General features: G+C 41.4%; 1 protein-coding gene across 1 annotated transcript in view; it reads left to right on the forward strand.

Annotated features, from left to right (window-relative positions):
- LOC137351760 (receptor-type tyrosine-protein phosphatase delta-like) overlaps positions 1-20,316 on the forward strand; it is a 583,992-nt gene that overhangs the window by 371,905 nt on the left and 191,771 nt on the right. The window contains exons 11-14 of the mRNA XM_068016566.1: positions 2,284-2,417; positions 5,838-5,982; positions 14,530-14,835; positions 18,938-19,131. Coding sequence (XP_067872667.1) covers positions 2,284-2,417; positions 5,838-5,982; positions 14,530-14,835; positions 18,938-19,131 — 779 coding nt within the window. The remainder of the gene's footprint in view (positions 1-2,283; positions 2,418-5,837; positions 5,983-14,529; positions 14,836-18,937; positions 19,132-20,316) is intronic.

Genomic DNA, 20,316 nt, shown 5'->3' on the forward strand with positions numbered 1-20,316 from the left:
CCAGAGCTGAAACACATGGAAAGCACCCAATGGCAGACTTCAACCAGGAGACCCAGATTTCCCCAGAGTATTTGTGGGATTTTTTTTTTACAGGCTTGTAACTCCAGCAGAAACAAGTGCTAAGTTGCTCAGAACTCACCCATGGCTTATTAAATTTATACAGTCAGGAGCTGCACAATATAGATCATGAAGATTCCAGATTCCATCCCTGGTCTGTGCTGAGTTAATTGATCTCAGCTGAAGCACTGATTGTGACACTATAATGGACCTCGGTAGCCCTGGGTAAGGGAGTATAAAATTGGTCAGGGCTCCCAGCAGCCCCATGAAACTGTATACCACAGCCAAGATTTCATGCCTTCAGGAGGACAGGGGTAGGAGGAAATATCAAAACAAAAATTTTAATTTGTTGAAATAAATTCAGATGTAAATTCCTTGGGATGTGTAATTGCAGTAGAAATTGGAAGAATTGCAATCTGCCGGCTCTAATGTATCTGGAACTATAAGCAGTACCATTTTGGAGTGACCAGTTTCTCCCATGTCAGCAACATTTATGACGTCTTCTACTATAGCACCATCCATCATAGGTGGCAGACTCCTGTCTTCTCACGTTACTTTTCTAGTTGACAGAGAAAGATAAAATGCCACACGAGAAGCCGAATATGGTGAAGCTTGTGACCAATAAATGCTATTGCCTTCGTAGTGAGCAAAAGGACAGTGTCTATGGAGACACTTTATCATGAACAGATATAACGATGAGATCCTCTTAATGGCCCTGGATGACCTTTCACATAATACTCAAGGCATGGTTTTCAGTGTTTTTAAAAAAAAAACAGGCGCACAATGTAGGGTTGTGACTGTAGGAGATTACATTACGCTGTGTACACAGTGGTATCTTGAAAAAATGCCCTTCCGCCTTGAAGTACTTAACATTAGATTAGATTTGGACTATTAGGTCTGGTGGGGCGTATAATGTGAACTGGATCTGACTTGCATTGTGGTGCATTAAGTCTGACAGTCAGCTTAGGGTGCTGCCTGTTATCTGCCAGCCATTTCTTGAGAAGCAATCAATACGGCAACAAACTGCTGTTACAAATCACTGCCTCATCACAAAGGCAGCAATAGCAGGAGTAATAGTAGCGCTTTGTATTGCAGAGAGAATAAAAATTTAATCTACATTATTTCAAAGAGAAAGCTTTTGCTGTAGAGTAAGCTTTGTCAATTGCTGCTAATGTGGATGGTGGTGTTTCAGACTGGCAGTTAGATCATGCTGGTGGCTCTGTGGAAAAATGCACTACCCACAATGGTATTCAAGACCCTTCAAACCAGGAGGAGGTAGGTGATTGGAGGCATGACGATGGTTGGGGTGCAAAAGTTGATGCAAAATTCCTGGGCTGGGGAAGCAGAAATATCACCATTTTTTCCCCCTCCGAATCGCTATCTGTTAACTCCCACTGGAAAATGTGCTCCTTGGGTGAGAACACTGTGATGCCATCCATGATCTAATAGCCTGCAGGCTCACTGGGATCTTGCATGGTGAGTTGGGTGAGATGCTAGTGGGGTGCTACCATTAGGAGAGAATATTAAGGAATTAAGAAGGTGTATTTAAATCTGGGATTTAATCACACCATCGATTGACCTGGTATGAGATGAAATGGAAGACCGAGACAATCAAAGGAAAATTAAACACCTCAATACACATGCCTCTCAGCATCTATTATCACGCTGAATCACTGTCTGTTTTTTCTCATTAGTTTGGTTACATGTGATTTAAAGTTTAAATATGTGTATATAAAAATATGACCTGGAAGCCCAGAACATTGTACCATTCCATTAATCCCTGCACCACTGCAGATGAAATAGGTGTAAATATAGGATTGCTTTTTATTTTTGTAACAAATTGGATGTAGCGATAGATGCCTATTGTGCCCACAGGCCTCATTTGTGGTGAGTATTTCCTATATAAAATGTCTGCTCCTAGGTAGTTTCTGACCAGCTATGATAAACACAAGATCAAGGAAGAGCTCAGAGACAAGCACAAGTGTATAGATTCTGCTTTCTAACATTCTTCTGACAGTTCAGATGAATCTGTTTCTCTTTCAAGCTTCAAAAAAGGATTGTGATGTGATGGACTCACTAGCTGCAGTTTGGGATTTGAAAATGGCAGCCCAGGTCTAAAAACCAAAGTGAATATTTTGCTTGTGTGCAACTGACATAGAGCCAGAAGGTCTAGAATAACCTGCCTTTAATGTTGGCTGAATTCAATATTTTGGTCTCTTCTTTCAGTTCCTGGGCAACCAATTAACTTCAAAGCCATCCCTAAATCTGAGACTAGTATTGAGTTGCTGTGGACTGCACCCAGACAGGAAAAAATCATCAGTTATGAGCTGTACTATCGTGATGAAGAGCTGGGGAAGGAGGTGAGAAAATTATCCAATTCAGTGACAGGGTGAAGAACTTGTTTGATCTGATACACGGTTTTAACTATCTGTAGTTAGATTGCATTCAATAAGGTGCTATATGAAAGGTTGTTGCACAAAATAAGGGTTCGTAGGATTGGAGGTAATATATTAACATGGATAGGGGATTAGCTACAGGACAAAAAACAGACAGAAATAAATGGGTCATTTTCAAGTTGGCAGGCTGTCGGAGTGCTGCAAAAATCAGTGCTGGGGCCTCAGCTATTTACAAATAATGTTAATGACCTCGATGAAGCAACTGAGTTTTCTAATGATGCAAAGCTAGGTGGGAAAGTAGGCTGTGAGGAGAACACAAAGGGGTGCATTTTCATTCCAGGGTCCCAATCCCATAGTATGGAGGAAATGGGGATGGGACCCCACAAATACCACGCCTGGTCACAGAGGGCAATTTCCAAGAAGGCAACCAATTAAGTGACCGCCTCAGGGTGCCCTGTCCAACAGAAGGCCTCCAGCACTGAAAGATCGACAGCCCCGCTGTAATAGATGGGACCTGCCGATGTGGGAAGGAGGACAAGAGGACACCTCAAGGTGCAGGCCCACTCCCATTTGAAATAAAAAGTGGCCGCAGCTGCCAGACCATCACTGTGGAGGGGGAGCTCCTCCATAGGAAGGCCAGTGGCTGCAGTTGTGGCCCTCTAGCAATTGTGGTTGGGATTGGGGGGAGGGGCACATGTTTTAAATTGAATGAGGCTTTGGCCTCAGGGATAGGCCTGCCATCTACAAAATTCCAGACAACTTCTGACAAATGCTCTCAAAGGGGACTTTAATTGGCTACCCGCCAGCAGCGGGCAGGTAGCTGACACCTCCCCTCAACCCCATTCCTGATTCAGCCTCAATGAAAATTGCCCGGAAGCAGGACCATAACGGCAGACCAGCATGCCGACCAGTAGCGGGTAATTGCTGACTCATTCACCTCCGGTCCTGCCTCCACATCCCATCGAAAATTCAGCCCAAAAAGATGTAACCAGCTTAAGTGAATGGGCAAGAAGGTGGCAGATGGCGTGTCATGTGGGAAATATGAGGTCATTCACTTTGGTAGAAAGAATGGAAATGCAGAATATCTTTTAAATGATGACAGACTATTAAATATTGGTGTTCAGGGGGATTTGGTTGTCCTTCCAGACAAAACACAAAGTTAATATGCAGGTACAGAAAGCAATTAGGAAGGCAAATGGTATGTTAGCCTTTATTGCAAGAGGGTTGAAGTACAGGAGTAAGGAAGTCTTGTTGCTTTGGTGAGAACACACCTGGAGTATTGTGTACAGTTTCGGCCTCCATACTTAAGGAAGGATATACTTACCTTAGAGGGGGTGCAACAAAACTTCACTGGATTATTTCCTGCAATGAGAGCCTTGTCCTATGAGAAGAGGTTGACTAGACTGGGGCTATACTTTTGGGAATTTAGAAGAATGACAGGTGATTTCATTGAAACATATAAGATTCTGAGAAGGCTCGACCGGGTAGATACTGGGAGGATGTTTCCCCTGGCTGGAGAGTCCAGAACTAGGGCTCACAGTCTCAGAATTAGAGGTAAACCATTTCGGACTGAAATTAGGAGAAATTTTTTCACTCAAAGGATTATGAATCTTTGTAATTCTGTACCTCAGAGGTGCTCAATCATTGAATATATTCAAGACTGTAATCGTTAGATTTTTGGACTCTAAGGAAATCAAGGAATATGCGAATCATGTGGGAAAGTGGAGTTGAGGTCAAGGATCAACCATGTTCTTGTTAAATGGCGGAGTAGGCTCAAGGGGCAGTATAGTCTACCCCTGTTCCTATTCTTTATGCTCTTACTGGATCATAGTAATTCTGATACTAACCTCTGTCCCCCAACCTCTCTGTGCAGCTTATTATATGGAAGTTACAGCTCAGAAACAGGACATTTAGCCCAAAGATCTGTGCTGATGCTTATGCTCCACATGAGCCTCCCGCTATCCTACTTCATCTAACCCGATCAACATAACGATCTATTCCTTTCTCCTTTATTTGTTCATCTAATTCCCCTTAAATGCATTTATGCTACTTCCCTCAACTACTTCTTGTGACAGCAAGTTCCACATTCTAATCACTATCTGAGTAAATCAGTTTCCTCTGCATTCCCCAGTGGATTTGTTTGTGACTATGTTGTATTTATGGCCCCTAGTTTTGGTCGAGAAAACATCGTCTCTACGTTGCCCCTATCAAACTACTTCATAATCTTAAAAAACCTCTATCTTGCCTATCATTTACAATGTGCAGAGAAACTCCTTCACAACAGGAAATACATAATTGGCACTGAGTCGGGTAGGATTATATTCGCTGGGGTTCAGAAGAGTGAGGGGGGATCTCAAAGAAACCTATAAAATTCTAACAGGACTTGATAGGATAGATGCAGGAAAGATGTTCCTGATGGTGAGGGAGTCCGGAATCAGGGGTCATAGTCTAAGAATACGGGGTAAACCTTCCAGGACTGAGATGAGGAGAAATGTCTTCACCCAGACAGTGGTGAGCCTGTGGAATTCGCTACCACAGAAAGCAGTTGAGGCCAAAACATTGTATGTTTTCAAAAAGGAGTTAGATATAGCTCTTGGGCCGAAAGGGATCAAAGGGTATGGGGCGAAAGCGGGAACAGGCTACTGAGTTGGATGATCAGCCATGATCATAATGAATGGCGGAGCAGGCTTGAAGGGCCGAATGGCCTACTCCTGCTCCTATTTTCTATGTTTCTATTGTCAAAATGTCTGTGTCCTGTGCTTGACCATCACAAAAAAAGGACAAAGAAAGCCAGGCATTTCATCCTGAGTTCTGAGTTGCAGCCTCAAATCTGCAAACTTCCCTCAGAGTTTAATTCTGTTGACATCTCTCTGTGCTCACTTAAGAGTCTCAAGAGAACTCGGATTTACTTTAGCAGCAGAGTTATACTGTAGAACATTTTTGTCCTTATAAAATGTCTGATTTATCATGAGCAATTCCACAGGAAATCTACAAATAGTGTTATGCCAAAATGTGTTTTGTCCATTGCAGCAGTTTTTTATTTGAGAAAAGAATGAAAGCCACTTATTTGTAGTTTACTGAGAAACTACAGAAAACGTCCTATAGCAACTGAGAATATCTTGCTGACACAAGACTCAGAATGTCTGTAACTCAAAATTGACCTCAACAATCATATGTTTTCAAGATAAAGAAAGCCAGTTGCAATTCACCCAATCTTAAAGGGGTACACAGCTATGTTTCAGCAGGCGAATAATACATTGTGCATCACTTGGTATAATGCTACTGTGAACAATGCCACAGGATATCCACTAATGTTTAGGTTTGATATGTTGTGTAAATTGGTCTCAATATAACATCAATGGCATCTGGATGTTTTTTCCACAGGAAGTGATAACCTTTCAGCCTAGCATGAGGTACAGTGTGACCGGGCTACGTCCGAACACTCTGTACTACTTCCGGTTGGCCGCACGCTCTGAGCATGGCCTTGGCGTCTTCACCTCCCAGATCTCTGCGCGGACCCTCCAGGCCAGTAGGTTTCATTCCACGTTCATCTTTCAAATACTATCAGAGTAAAGGATGTTGGGATTCTGTGTAAACTACAAGCCAAACATCCCTGTGAAAAATGGACTTACTCACAGGGCAATTACTTTAAATTATCCATCTGTCCATCCCTATTTCAAACCAAGAAAATCTGGGTGAACCATTGCCTTCGAATCTAACCTAGACAGATGGGACCAGTGTCTCCTCTTTTCTGATGGCTTAAAATTGAGAATCCTTTAGCAAAATGGATTTAGATGCTCAAACCAATTTACAGTGGGCACTGGTCCATATAACACAACTGCCCATACTTTGGTACTGTTCTGATAACCTCATCCAAATAGCCCACAATATTTGGAACTGGAGTGTTGTTATTGGGCAGTGCTGTTAGCATGGTGCAGAATCTTCACATTGAATTCGATCAAAGTTGGATGCTGCCAACTGACGTCCCTTACCTCCATCGGCAGAAGAATCCATTCTGTGCCCCCCCCCCCCCCCCACCCCTGCCACTGGCCCCCTGGCCTTGTCCAATTTCGTTTCTGGGTATAACTGAATTGTTTGAGGCAAAATGGACGCCTAGGGTGGGTAAACCTGGCAGTTTCTAGAAATTGATTTACAGAATCTGGGTATATCACCCTCTGGAGCCCCTTTACATCTTCCATTATCAGTAATGGCAATGGACTGAAGATTCCAGTTGTTTACCTTTAATGCCCCTGAGCAGGGTTGACTTGCTAAAGCTGCAGATATAGTGGCTGTGCAAACAAGGTGGCTAAGGCCAGTGATTCAAACATGGTAACACTGTATGTTTTCCTGAACACCCTTTATTGCAATGCACTGTGTGTCATTTAGTTTGCTCTGTCAATGAATAGTGAAATAAACGCTGCAAATTTCTTAATACTTTATGCACTTGGCAGTATCACAACCCTCCCTTTTAGCCACATGCTCATTTAACCCATTCATAATTATGTGGCAGATAATTCAAATTAAGTTTCAAGGGTAAGTTTGATCTCTGAAAGCACTCCCTGAAAGAATGTTCTTTGTTCCACAGTGTGCAGTCCCAGCAGCCTCTGCTCTGTCAGTTTATGGAAACCCATTTTTGGTATGTGTTGCTTGGTGTTAGTGCTGAGCAGCTTACAATGCATACTGGGTTCTAGATCAAGCAGTATAATTATTTAAGAGCATCAGTTTGGGGTAGTATCTTCCTAGGTTCCTTAGGGGACTTGACTACACACATCAGACATTAAAGTTGAATTAATACAGTGCGAGGGGATGAGTTTTGAATTGGATCTCTGATTGTAACTGGTGAAGGAGAATATATCAGTGTCATTTCTTGTGTTTGGGGTGGATGAGCATGTGAGAAATGGTGTGGATTATGTTTCAGGGGAGGGACACGATGTGTAGTACCCTTTGTTGGGTTGGAGAGAGATGCAGAAGTGGTCCTTCATTTGACTGGTACTAAGAATGAGTCAGAAAACAGCTTAAGATTGGGTTTGGGGGAGGATGGTATGGAAGCAGCTCAGAGTTGGGCTGAGGAGATTGAGATATGAGAGGTGCCTCAGTTGGGTTAGGGAAATATCAAGGGAATCCTTGTTTGGGAGAAGAGGGAGATGTGAAAGTTTCTCCAGGTTCATTTTGCTAGGGTGAATGAAACCCTTTATTGGGTTCAAAGGGAAGAAGCAGGCACCTCCATTTGTGAGGGACAGAGAGATGTGGTTTAAGGAGGAAGATGTGACAGGTGCACCACTTAAGTAGGGTTGGGTTATGTTGGAGTGAGTGAGATGTGTGAGGCACTAATAGTTGACCGACATTAACAATGCAGCTTGCAATACATTACTAACCATTTTCTGGTAGGGCTCTTAATAGGCTGGCATCTGCTAGTTGGTGGATCACCAATATAAGCTTTCTAATGGACTAGACTGGACTGGACGAAAGTAGAAAAAAGGCACACTAATTGAGATTTAACCAATATTCATTTTTAGTTTAATGGATTCCAATGTAAGTGAGATATTTTGTATGATCATTTGATCGCAGCCTTGACAAAGTCTTCTAAATCTATATCATCTGCCAGTTCACATAACAGCATGCATCTCCCTTTTCCCCGTCTTCCCAATCATTTCATTCCACTACAGACCCTTGACTAGTTCAAGAACAAAAGTCATTGTTTAAGATTTAAGCTTCCCATAAATTTTCCCCAAATTCTCCTGGTGTGGATCAACTTGGAGTTCAGATGCTAGCTTTGACCATGTCAGGTAAGTGTACCAACAGACATTGTAACAGGAGTAATGAGCTGAACTGACAAAAAAATCATTTTGTTTAAGAATTCCAGACTTTGATTAAATGCTGATCCAGATGTTGGATTCATGTGACTGCACTCAACTCCAAGAACATCCCGGCCATAGAATGAGAAAATATGTTTCCTGTTACACACTGGTTCAAACCACGTTACCAAGCATTTCTCTTTCCCCCATTTCCCTCTTAAGTAAACTGAGGAAAATAAAGAAAAGCACTGGGTCTCACTCTACAGCACATTTTTTATATTTCTATAAGCCTTTGGTATCCAACAGAAATGCATTCAGAAAAAACTGCAGGGTGTGTATAGCTGCAGACACACTCAAGCTCACACTCTATTTTTACTTAATGCATCACATTGCAGAAGAAGTACATTGCTACACGGGCTGAATGTTAAACCTAAATACCGCCATCCCATCTGTGTCACTTTCAAATTGATTCCGGTGTACCTTAGTTTCTTTGGCTGAATATTATTTTTATACTGGTTTCTTATAAATGTTATTGAGAGCTGGTTCAAAACCTGCACTCACTGCCCCAAGTAACTACTCGTACCCATTGTCATTGAACTTTTGATTTCTTTTTAAACTGATTTTTTTTTTAAATATTAAAGTAAATCTGATTGTGTTGCTATACATTCTATAATGAACTGGGAAACAAAGGATATTTGTGTTTCTTTTTATTATAAGACTTTTCAGATTGAAAGTGTGCTTAGAACCTAACCTAGGAAGAATTTACATTTTGTCAAGGGAGAGGAGTGGATACTTTGATTTTCTAGGTGTTCAGAATGTTGCCTCACACTGATTAAGCTAAGTGCATCCACTCCCTGTGACATCGATCAACCTGATAGTTGGGACAATTAAAACTCTCCATTGCTCAGATTAACACAATAGGTGCACTTGGTGCAGAACATGTGAGAAAGTATGGATATCTGAACACCTAGACATGCAGAGACTTGTAGAATTGTACTTGCATAAACATGCACATGGTCACATTGAACGAGAAAAGATAATCCAAAATGAGGATTGCGCACAAAAGGGCCCTCCTGAAACATTGAACTAGTGTATGGAATCCATTAAACTGAAAAGAGTATTTTTTAACTGTACCCCTTTCAGTAGTGAAATATTGCTGAAATTTAAAGATGCATTCAGGGGACCTTCCTGTCCTTGATCAATCATACAGAAATTGGTAATTGGACTTTGAAAAGCAATCTACATACTGAAAGGGCTTTACTGTTTTGATCTGGGAAGAGGTTTAGCTAGTTTCACCAGAGGTCACAGGAAGGTTTTGGACTTTCACACACCCTTAATCAGTAGTACCAGGTGAGTACAGACTGATGCAGACCAGCCTGACGGTGGTGGTTGCCTGACAAAATCATCCTCCGATAACTGTCCTGTTTGAAGCAGACTTACAGGTGACATCACTATAATGCAGGCTGTCTCTAGTCAGTTTCTAACCAAATACCCACATTTCTGTAAGGTTACCTAGAGCTACTTGATGAAGAATGGATTCTCCGAATCAAAAGAGTCTACACATATTCAAATTTCCAAATCAGCTGCCTGTTTTCCTCCATTTTGCCCTCCCTCGAGCAAGAAGTGGGAGAAATCTGGCCAAATAATTCTCCATGGCTAGCTAGCATCACTGCCAACTCTTCATCCCTACTCTTCTTCTTCTCCACCCTGAAATGAAGTTTATTACTTGCTGCTGAGAACGTAGGCAGTATATTTGAAATAATCTCAAGTTTTTTGTTGTCTAGACAACCAAGGTTTTCTCCTCCAGCCAACTAGATTTCCTATATTCTCCATTGTTAGCCCCTTCAAATAAATGAAACTTCCTTATGTGGCCAAGGGTTCCCATCTGATTGTCACCTGTAGATCTGTTTCATTAGGTTAAATGATTAGATATCAATGATCAAAACGTCATGCCAGTAGGTAACTGATGCAGCAAGAGCTTCATCTAAGCAAAGCAAAGTGAAGTTGCTCCAAATTGTCCACTTTACTCAATAAGCTAGACTACAATTGTAAGTCTACTAAAAACAGGCATCCTCTACTGTGGGCTAGTCTGTATCTTCAGGCTATTTTCTCATTCAGAGATGGTTACAATCAGTAAGAGCTTCACCAGGCCCTGTTGAGTTTCTCCTGATGCTGATGAATGAATGAGTAAATCACAGGGGTTGGCATTCTGCTCCCACATGGCCTGCTCCACCACAGCAAAGTGAAAATCCTGTCTAAACTGCCGCACCTGTCAAGTATGTGAAATTGACGAATTCTATCCAATCAGGTACTCCTTGCATTGTGTAACTAGTGATGCCACAATATATCCATCAGATCCAATATATTGATACTCTCAGATTGCAGTGGTGAAAACCCACAATTCCTTTGCCCTTTTTTTTCTGATCAAAATATATTGCAATAATCATCAACAGTCACAATAGATAAAAGAATGCCACATCATTAGACCACACTTTGTTCCTCAAATGAGCGTATTTATTTAGGAATTTTGGATGGGTTGTAAAATGCTGAGATTCTCTCTGATATAATTGGAAATCACTTCAAACTTAGTAGTCTCCAGGAGGTGCTAAGCCAATGATACTTAATGAATTGAAATTATATTAATTGTACTTGCCCCCGCTCCATCTTGGTTGTAAATTTTCACATCTGTGTCTACAAGCTGTAAATATTTATTCCAATTATTGTTCAGTTAAGCCTTTCTTAAGTCTCTTCCAGGGGTAGGCCATTATTGGCAGCTCCAAGATATTAGCCACTGCTGTTCTTTAGCTTGCCACCAGATATTCACTAGGTGGCCAGGAGTGACTTTGAGAAAATACCTCACCAATACTGGGCAAACATTCAAAATCCATGACTTTGAACAAAGCAAATTTAAGTTTCAGAGGATCTTAAATCTCTCAAAACTAACCCGATTAAATTTTGATAGTTCCAAGATGGAACACTTTGCCTGTACTTTCCAAAAGGAACAGATTCTGGAATATTCCATGTGGGCTTTGTGGAAGCTGCTGATCCCTGAGGTCTAGAAGTCTTGGTCTGTTTACTAACCTTTGGCCAATTTTATGCTGGGAGAGAAAGGGTAGGTTAAAAAGGCAATCGTAGCATGCAAAGAAAGTCTTTAGTGTAAGAGCTTGAAGGAATGTCAGGTACGTACCATGGAAAATACTTTAATTTGGATTGGTTTTTAATTTCTCTTTGTGTTAAGTTTTTTTTTTCTATGCATGGATCCAGGAGGTCCTGGAGTATTCTGCGTATTTTTCTTGTTTTGTTTATTTTTTTTGTTCTGGGAGTGAATACATCATCCAGTTCTCCCCACTTTATATGTCCTCTTTACAAAATGTCTCAGACTCATTCTCAGTCCAAACATTCACCACTAAGAATTGTATTTCAAGACATCTTTGCACTTGGTTTCAACACATGAAAATAAACTGTGTGGATTACTAGGCCAATTGTGAGATACTCCTGGATTGTTCTAGAATTAATTTGATTTTCAGTGCATTTGGTCTCTTCTCTCTACACCCTCAAGGATAGGACAAGGCATGTCTGGCCTAGGCTACTCTATCACTGAATGCAAGCTTTCCATTTGACCTCTGATAGTACTTGTGGCCCAGTTTGGCCCAATGGGGTGAACACTAGCTGCTGACTTCCAACTTAGTCTGTGTAGCAAGTGGTATTTAATGATCCAGTGAACCTATTGTTGCTGCAAAAATGAACAGAGTGTTCACATTGGAACATTTACAGCAGAACCCATCTTAGACTCATCTCCTGACACTCAGCTGGTCTCACAAGCTATCCTGAGTTGGCAGTTTTTAATTTCAGACAGAGGTCAGGCGACAAAAACACTCTGTCTAAAAACATTAGCAAGTCCTGTCTGAATTTGATAACCAACATAGATATGTGGCAGAGTTACCAGGGAGGGGGGAGAGATAAAGACCACTGCTCATTCTGACTTTTTTTTCCTCTAAGTGAAGGGTCTAAGCCTGGGCACTACCAAGGTTTAAAAACATTCGATGGTAAGAATAAGATAAATTAACCGGTAATAGTTTGGCTGTTAAGTCCTGTACATTTAATAAGAGAAATGATTGAGACAGAAGGTGTAAATAGGAGGAAAGGCGGGGAGTAAAAATAGAGCCTGACAAGCTTATGAGGAGGCTAAAAGATCCCTGTGGGACTCAGCAGTGTCTGCAAAAGGTGGCTGTGGTGCCATTGGACAACAGAAAGATGAAATTGCAACGAGGCAAGAGGTTAATTGATTCATCTCCCTGAGGGGAAAAGTGCTAAGTTTTTTTCATTGTTAGTCTGATCAACCTCATCGAAAACTAGTGAATTGCACCACAGTGGAGGCTGGTCTCGATTGAAGGGTTATTGTCCCCTGGGGCTATAAGACAGAAAATCATTCATAGACAAACAGCCCTTTAAAGTTCTTTTTTTATTATTATCTTGTCTGAGGACTTTTGCTATTACAACTATACTGTACTTAAGCATCTCTGAGAATGGAAACTCAACATTCTAAGTTATTTTTGACAGACCTGCTCAACCTTGTGAAGCAGATACCTTAGGTGTAAATTTCAGTTGAGTGTCCCTGTATTACTCAGTGGTTTATTTTTCAGTCATTGGTCCCTGGTACACGATCGTAGTGAATACCATACAAAAACTGGCACCAATTAAATTACTAAATCAGAGCTTGATATGTTGGTTGTGCAGAAAGTCCGGCACCATTGGCACTCATTGCATGATCGGGAGTGACTTGTGTCCTAGTTGCTTTCACCAGTGCCCCTTGGCCAACTTGTGTCTCAGGGTCATGACCTACCTGTCGATAGTTTGTCGAAGGATTAGGATCCACCTGCTCCCTGCAAAAGGAATCCAGTTAACAGGTAGGGGTTGTCTCTTCCCACTTCAAACAACTGAAAGGGAACTGTGAAAAGACTTTAGTTTTAATAGAACTACCATTGGATTAGACCACCCCCCCACCCGCCTCCTTCATTCTGTTGAGTAAGCAGCCAGCTTCTGCCCATCTGCCCAGTTACTGCTCTCTAATGGCCCCTTTGACAAAAACCAACAAGTGACACCAACTTCCATCATTACAGTAAGGGATGCATGTGCCTCTTTTGGAATAGCAGACAAACAAATATTAGGGGGTGTAGGCGACTATTTATTTTGGCTCTGCGTGCAGTTGCACTGGATGGTCCAGCTGGAGCAAGTATGAAAGGATCAGATGGGTTGGAGCACATGCCTATATAAAAACAAAATGTCGAATTTTCTATAATTACTTCAAATGCAGGAAAATAAGACAAATTCCTTAACAAGTGTGTGCTCATGCCTGCTTGATCATTCAATATTTACTGCAGTCAAGTCAGCCAAGGCACCTGGGTGCCGACCCAGGAAAATCTCCCCTTTTGGATCCTTCCATAGTGACATAGCCTGCCCAGCTCTCAAATATCAATCTCCCTGTATTAGTCGAAGAAAAACCGTTTACATCACCTTTGCAGGTAATGCGATTGTACATCAGCCATGCAGTACTAGATGTCAATGAATATTCATATTTTCTACTTTATAAGTAAATGAGCTCAGCAATTCAGTGACATGGAGATAGAAAATGGTTACTTCCTAAGACCGAAGGTCAACAGTTCACCTCAGAGCTGCCTGGCAATTCAATCTTCCAGCCTCCACTGCCCCCACTATTCGTTTTCTGCTGCATTACTAGTGGGAGCACCTTGTGGCAGCAACGTATTAGAACTGGGTATGGGAAGAAGAGAAGAGGGGGAAATGAAACAGTGTTGGTTATTTGCTTGTCCTCTGTTGGCCAAGGATAAAATCGAGTAGAGGTAATTCTACAAAGATGCCAAAAGTCCAGACTGTCCTGTCCTCCTGTTAGAGTGAGGTTGTGTAGAAGCAACTGACTGACTGTGTTCCAGGCAGGGTTTAAATTACATTTAATCTCTGTTCTTAAAGAATCTAAAATCAATCCAGTAGCACTTTTACCTCAATTCCCTACCCGAATAAGATTCTTTTAACATTTGTTTTGATTGTTCAAAAGACCAGAATCCTTCTTAAGACAGGATTGCTTTCGTTTAAACATCATACCAGGTTTTTTATTACTTTAGAGTCTTCTGTTGTTTTTTCTGTTTCGTCTCAATTTTTTGGGGACCTTTTCCTTTTTTATCATTTTTCTTTTTGTTTTATTGTTTTTTACCCTCTTCCCTCCCATTGTTTTTAACTCCTTCCTCTACCGCACCCACCTGCAATAGAACCATCATCCCCTCCTCAAAACGTAAAGTGCACCAGCCCCAGTTCCACCAGCATTCTGGTAAGTTGGTGGCCGCCGCCGCCAGAGAGTCAAAATGGTGACCTGGCAAAGTACAGTATCAGGTACCAAACGGTGCAGGGAGAGGACAAGCAGCGCCATGAGGTGAACGACATTCCACCAACGACCACGCAGATGCGACTGGAGAGCTTGGCGAAATGGACGGAGTACCGGGTGGCGGTAGTCGCACACACGATGGTTGGACCAGGCCCAGAGAGCGCACCCATATTCATTCGCACAGATGAAGATGGTAAGTTTTGTCAACCATTCTGTCTACATTTTAATATTTGATAAGACATTTTGAGAGGTCACTCGGTCTGCTTCTAAGATGTACCTTGCATGGAATTGCTATTCAAATCCCACAATTTGCAAGTGATTTCCGTAGAAATGGCAAAGTTTGGACTTTTCTACTGATGTTGCACATTAGAGAAAATCAATCCTGTTGCTCATTTATCTTCCCTATAATTACTGTGAATGATTCTCAATAATGTCTTGGTCCTCTGAGCAGAGGACTCTGCTCACTCAGTCCTGGCTTGCACAGAGACCTGTTTCCGAATTTCTGTACAGTTTTCCTGGTGAGAATATTTTTAATTACATGGTGAAGCTACCCCAGAAAGTGAGTTTCACACATGCAACCTTTTACTTTGTTACAACTGAGGCAGGAGTAATGCACAGTCAATTCAGTCCCAATACTCCACAGGTCACAGCATACTATTAAAGTTTTCCCACCTACCAACAAGTAGCTAAATTAAACACTTTAGTAACCCCCCCCCCACCACTGCCAGAATGAAACAGACCAAACCAGGTATCTTTAAATAACAACACAACAAATTAACTATTTATTAATAAACTAAATCTTAAACACTATTTGAGATAAATTTATGTCTAAAGACCTTATAACTTCTCATTTCTCTTAACAATAATGCACACACACATACATTCAAAAACCAATGGTTAACTGGTTTAAAAATGATGTTTCTTAGGAGTAAATAAGTGACTGGGTTATAAGTCCTGGTGATTTATGGTCCCGGTTGGTGAGGTGTCCCAGAGTAGAATAATCAGATGCCACTCAAACTTGACAGTCTATAATGGATAGGCATTCAAAGCACTTCGGTTGCAGGAGGCGTCACACATTTCTTTTACCAAGGAGGATAGCAACAGGTCTAATTGGATTTTAAAATTGGCAGTCTTTCTGTAGAAACTTTACTTAGAATTCCAGCAAACACAAAAACAGCAACAGAGAATCACTCCTGACGCAGAAACTTCTTAGAGTTTCGAAGGTATTAAAGGTATACTTTTTTTTAAACAGAGTCTTAAAGGCACACTGTTTTAAACAGAGAAAGAAAAGCAAAATAAACTACACTTCCTTGACAACTTACATACATTCCTGATCAGGAGAAAAATGGCCTAAATGGGGTGAACATTTGGCTCATCTGCCTGGAAGAGTAGAACAATCCAGGGGAGTGATTACTCCTTAAAACTACCTCTTTGACCAAATTTTTTGTCATCTGTCCTTGTATCACTTTAAGTGGCTCTATATAACACAAGTTCTTATTGTTGCTGTTGTAATTAATGGAATGGTCTTACAGTGCTTCAAAATGTCTTCTTTGTCCACGTTACATTTGAAACAGGTGATATTTAACACCCATGCCTGCCCCCCCACCCCCAATCAGTTCTGTTTATGGAATTGTTTTCAGGGGAGATAAGGAATCAGTAAAGTAGGATGGGATGGAACCAAAAATAGAATAATCAAGCATGAACTCACTGAGATAGTGAGGAGAGAGGTTAGGAGAAATCTCTTTATGCAGAAAGTTTGTCACAGGTGAGGTAGAAACCATTTTATCGTTTAATGGAAGAGTAGGTAAACATTTGAATTGGAGAAAGGTACAGGGCTATGGGGGAGCATGAAGCAGTGGAATTAGTTTTGGATTGCTCTAGCAGAGAGTCAGTGTAGGCAAGGTTGGCCAAATTCTCTCCTCCTGTTTGTAAATTTTATGGTTCTGATGGAGTGCTTTGATGGCCATTTCTCCCTCTGGACTTTGCAATCTTAAAGAATAGCAGTGAAAGTGAGATAAATTGAAATAGTTTTGCTGTTGCCAAATCATGTATGTGCAGCAACGAAAAAAAATGGAAACGAACCACTGTACAACCTGTGACACTGTGCTTAACCAGACAAAAGTGAAACTGTGGTTTAGCCCAACAGGTAGCAGTAAACTTAACAAAAGCCATTTTGGGATAATGCCAGCTCAATTATCACAGTATGTAATTACAAAGAGAGAATAATCAGAGAACAGATTGAAATAAAAACTTGAGGGGGAAATTATAAACCAGAATAATAGCAAGAGACTCGTTGACATTTAGAACACTGTTATTGAATGATTATATTCCATTTAAACAAACACAAACCTCGTTTTGTCAGAGCAGCAGACAAACTGTGTCGACCAGTTCAAATTGTTGCCTGTGGAATTTCCACTTAAAATGGATGAGAAAGGAAATAAGCAATTTCAAATCTTCTTGTAGCTACATAAACTTCTTCCTTTTTCTGGAACTGACTTCTTCAAAAAACCCTCTCAAATTTGCGGATCTGTTGCTGTTCTTTGCAAGAACACTCAGAAATGTGCTCCAAAGAACAGGAAAGTCTTCACCTTGATAATGGCATCACTAAAGATCTCCCTCTGAGGTCATCAAATGGCATTACTCAGTGCCTCGTGACGGAGATAGTATTGATAAAGGTTCAATTATAGAAGGTGGATGCAATACTAAGGGGCTCTTTGTGAAGGTCACATTCCAATAAGTCGTTCCCAAGATGCCATTGACAAAAAGTTTTGCTTTGAAATTGGTTCACCTAAAATGTTCACTCTGCAGTTACTGAGATTCACAGATTTTCCAGGGCTTGCTGAAGGTTACATCCCATTAAAGTTCAATAGCAACAATTACAAAGTGTTTCGTAATTGAATGGATTTTGCCAGCTTTTTACTATTATTAATATAGACCAAAGTAAAGAGCATATAGAACAAATGGATGGCTTCTCCTAATGACCTTATTTTTATTCCTAATTTCTTTTCCACATTTCCACTTTTTGCTACTGTACCTTCTCTCAGGGAGAGGAGTGCTACCTGGCTATCAGCTTCCTGGTGGTCTGTTATTGCTGTTTGGTGTTCAGCTGACCACATAGGTTCTGTGTACCAGAGGGAAACTGAAATCCAAGGATGGAACTAGCTCATATGGGCCAGAAAGGTACTAGGTACTTAGCTGTTCTCAGCAGGTATTGGATTGGGAAGATGGAAAGATCATTAAGGTCCTCCTACTGATTGCTAACTAGTGCATGAATGTCATGAGGAGAATCAGATTTGGTTTTGAAGGCCCACAAGCATTCAATTAGTATGTAACAAATAGTCGATTGGACCAAGTACCAGAGAGTGGCCGATGACCATGGAGCCCAACCCTAGTCGACGTCTTCACTATAGGAAAATTGGAGAGGGCAAAATAAAGAATATCTAATAAAAATAAAAGCAGGCAAAGAAGTAATCATACCCAGTCATAAACAGGATCTAGTACCAGTTGTGACTCTGTCAAAACTATTTGTTAAAAGTAATATGATTATCCCCAATCTAATTCCATATATACATTTACTTAATACAGATCAAGAACTTCTGGAAAGCCATGATACAGAATTAGTATTGTTAGAAAGTTGTACATCTTTATTCCAATTACTTTTTTATATTTCCACTTCTTGCTGCTGTGTTGTCTCCTCCCCCACCAGGACGGAAGTGTTGCCTGGCTGCCAGCTTCCTAATGGCTTCCATAGTTACAGTTTTATGTTCAGCTGACAAAATCTGAATGTGGTCCTTGACCCATTTCCAGGTCAGTTGAAAAGATCTATCTGTTGAGGTTAGATCTGGTCTTCTTCAATACTCTGGCATGGGGTCGAACCATTAGAGGTCAGATCTGGGTTTGCTCTATGGTCAGCTATAGAAGCCCACCTGTGGAGATCAGATATGGTTCCGTTCTAAGGTTTGGTGTAGAAATCACCTGGAGAGATCAGACCTGGTTCTGTTCCATAGTCAGAATTAGTTCTGCTGGTCCTGCCCTGATGCTTCTCCCTTGATAAATCTGTTCACTTGATTGGGAACTGGAGTATAGAAATTATTGTATAACAGCAAAATCATGTAAGGGACAAATTCACAAGGGTCTTTCTCAAGAACTGTCTCTTATTCCTGATTTATTTTGGAGTCAGAGTGACCTTTGACCTTTTGTTAAGGTGGCAACTGACTCCAAAATTCTCTACGGTCATTTTATTTAAACGGAGACATCATTTTTCCTTTCTGATGCCCTACGCATTATTCTTGCAGTGCCCAGTGCTCCGCCTCGTAAAGTGGAGGTTGCAGCATTAAATTCCACTGCTTTGAAGGTAATGTGGCGCTCTCCTGTCCCGAACAAACAACATGGCCAGATCCGAGGCTATCAGGTGCACTACGTGGAAGTGGAGGACGGAGAAGCCAGGGGACAGCCGCTGATAAAGGACGTCATGCTGGCCGACGCACAGGTTAGAAAGATAAACTAAAACATGGCAGTGGTTGGAACTACTATCCCAGTAACAATTGTAGGGTGATGGTAGTGGTTGCTGATAGAGTCAGAGATGACTGAAAAGTTGACCATGTACATAATGCAGAAAGAACTGGGGAAATAGTCCAGTGTGTTTGTGAAACCTCTTCATTGTGATTTACTACCTAAAACCCATGGTAAAAAAGCGAAGTGAGATGAAGGGAAATTTGTTTACTGAGCACGTTATGATCTGAAATGCATTGCCTGAAAGGTGATGGAAGCAGATTCAATAACTTTCAAAAGGAAATTGAATATATACTTAAAATGGAAAAATTGCAGGGCAATGGAGGAAGAGCAGGAGGGGTAAAATTAATTGGGTAGCTCTTTCAGAGAGGTGGCACCGTGGGACGAATGGCCTCCTTCTGTGCTGTATGCTTTTGTTGGGGTGAATTTGCAATTCTGGAGGTGAAGGATGTACAGACTAGTAATTGGTGGGATCAGACAAAGCCCAGTGCCATCACAAGCATCCACAGGGCAGAATATACCACAAATCCAAATATATGGTCCATCCAAACTAATATCCTAAAGAAAAACTCCAGCAACACAGTTAATCCCAATCAGCAGCTCCCTGATGCAAAATGCTTGTATTGAGCTCCTGGATGTCATGTACCATGACTCCAGGATCACTTTGGTATGCAACAAATCTCAAATCATGGATAACAGGGACCTCCCCCAACTCCCTCTGCCTTCCGCCACTCAATGATCCAGTGTATTCTGGCCTTGTGTAGGCAGGGGAAATCCCTCTTTCCTTCCTGATGCTTGTATAGATTTCAGTGATTATGACTCAGTGGTCTCTGGATCAGAAAGTTGTACAATCAAGGCCCATTCCTGAGCTTGGGCCAGTATTTTATTTTATTTTTATATATTTAGAGATACAGCATTGAAACAGGCCCTTCGGCCCACCGAGTCTGTGCCGACCAACAACCACCCATTTACACTAACCCTACAGTAATCCCATATTCCCTACCACCTACCTACACTAGGGGCAATTTACAATAGCCAATTTACCTATCACCTGCAAGTCTTTGGCGGTGGCAGGAAACCGGAGCACCCGGCGAAAACCCACGCGGTCACAGGGAGAACTTGCAAACTCCGCACAGGCAGTACCCAGAATTGAACCCGGGTC

The sequence above is a fragment of the Heterodontus francisci genome, chromosome 36, assembly GCF_036365525.1.
Source record: "Heterodontus francisci isolate sHetFra1 chromosome 36, sHetFra1.hap1, whole genome shotgun sequence".
NCBI classification, from domain to species: domain Eukaryota; kingdom Metazoa; phylum Chordata; class Chondrichthyes; order Heterodontiformes; family Heterodontidae; genus Heterodontus; species Heterodontus francisci.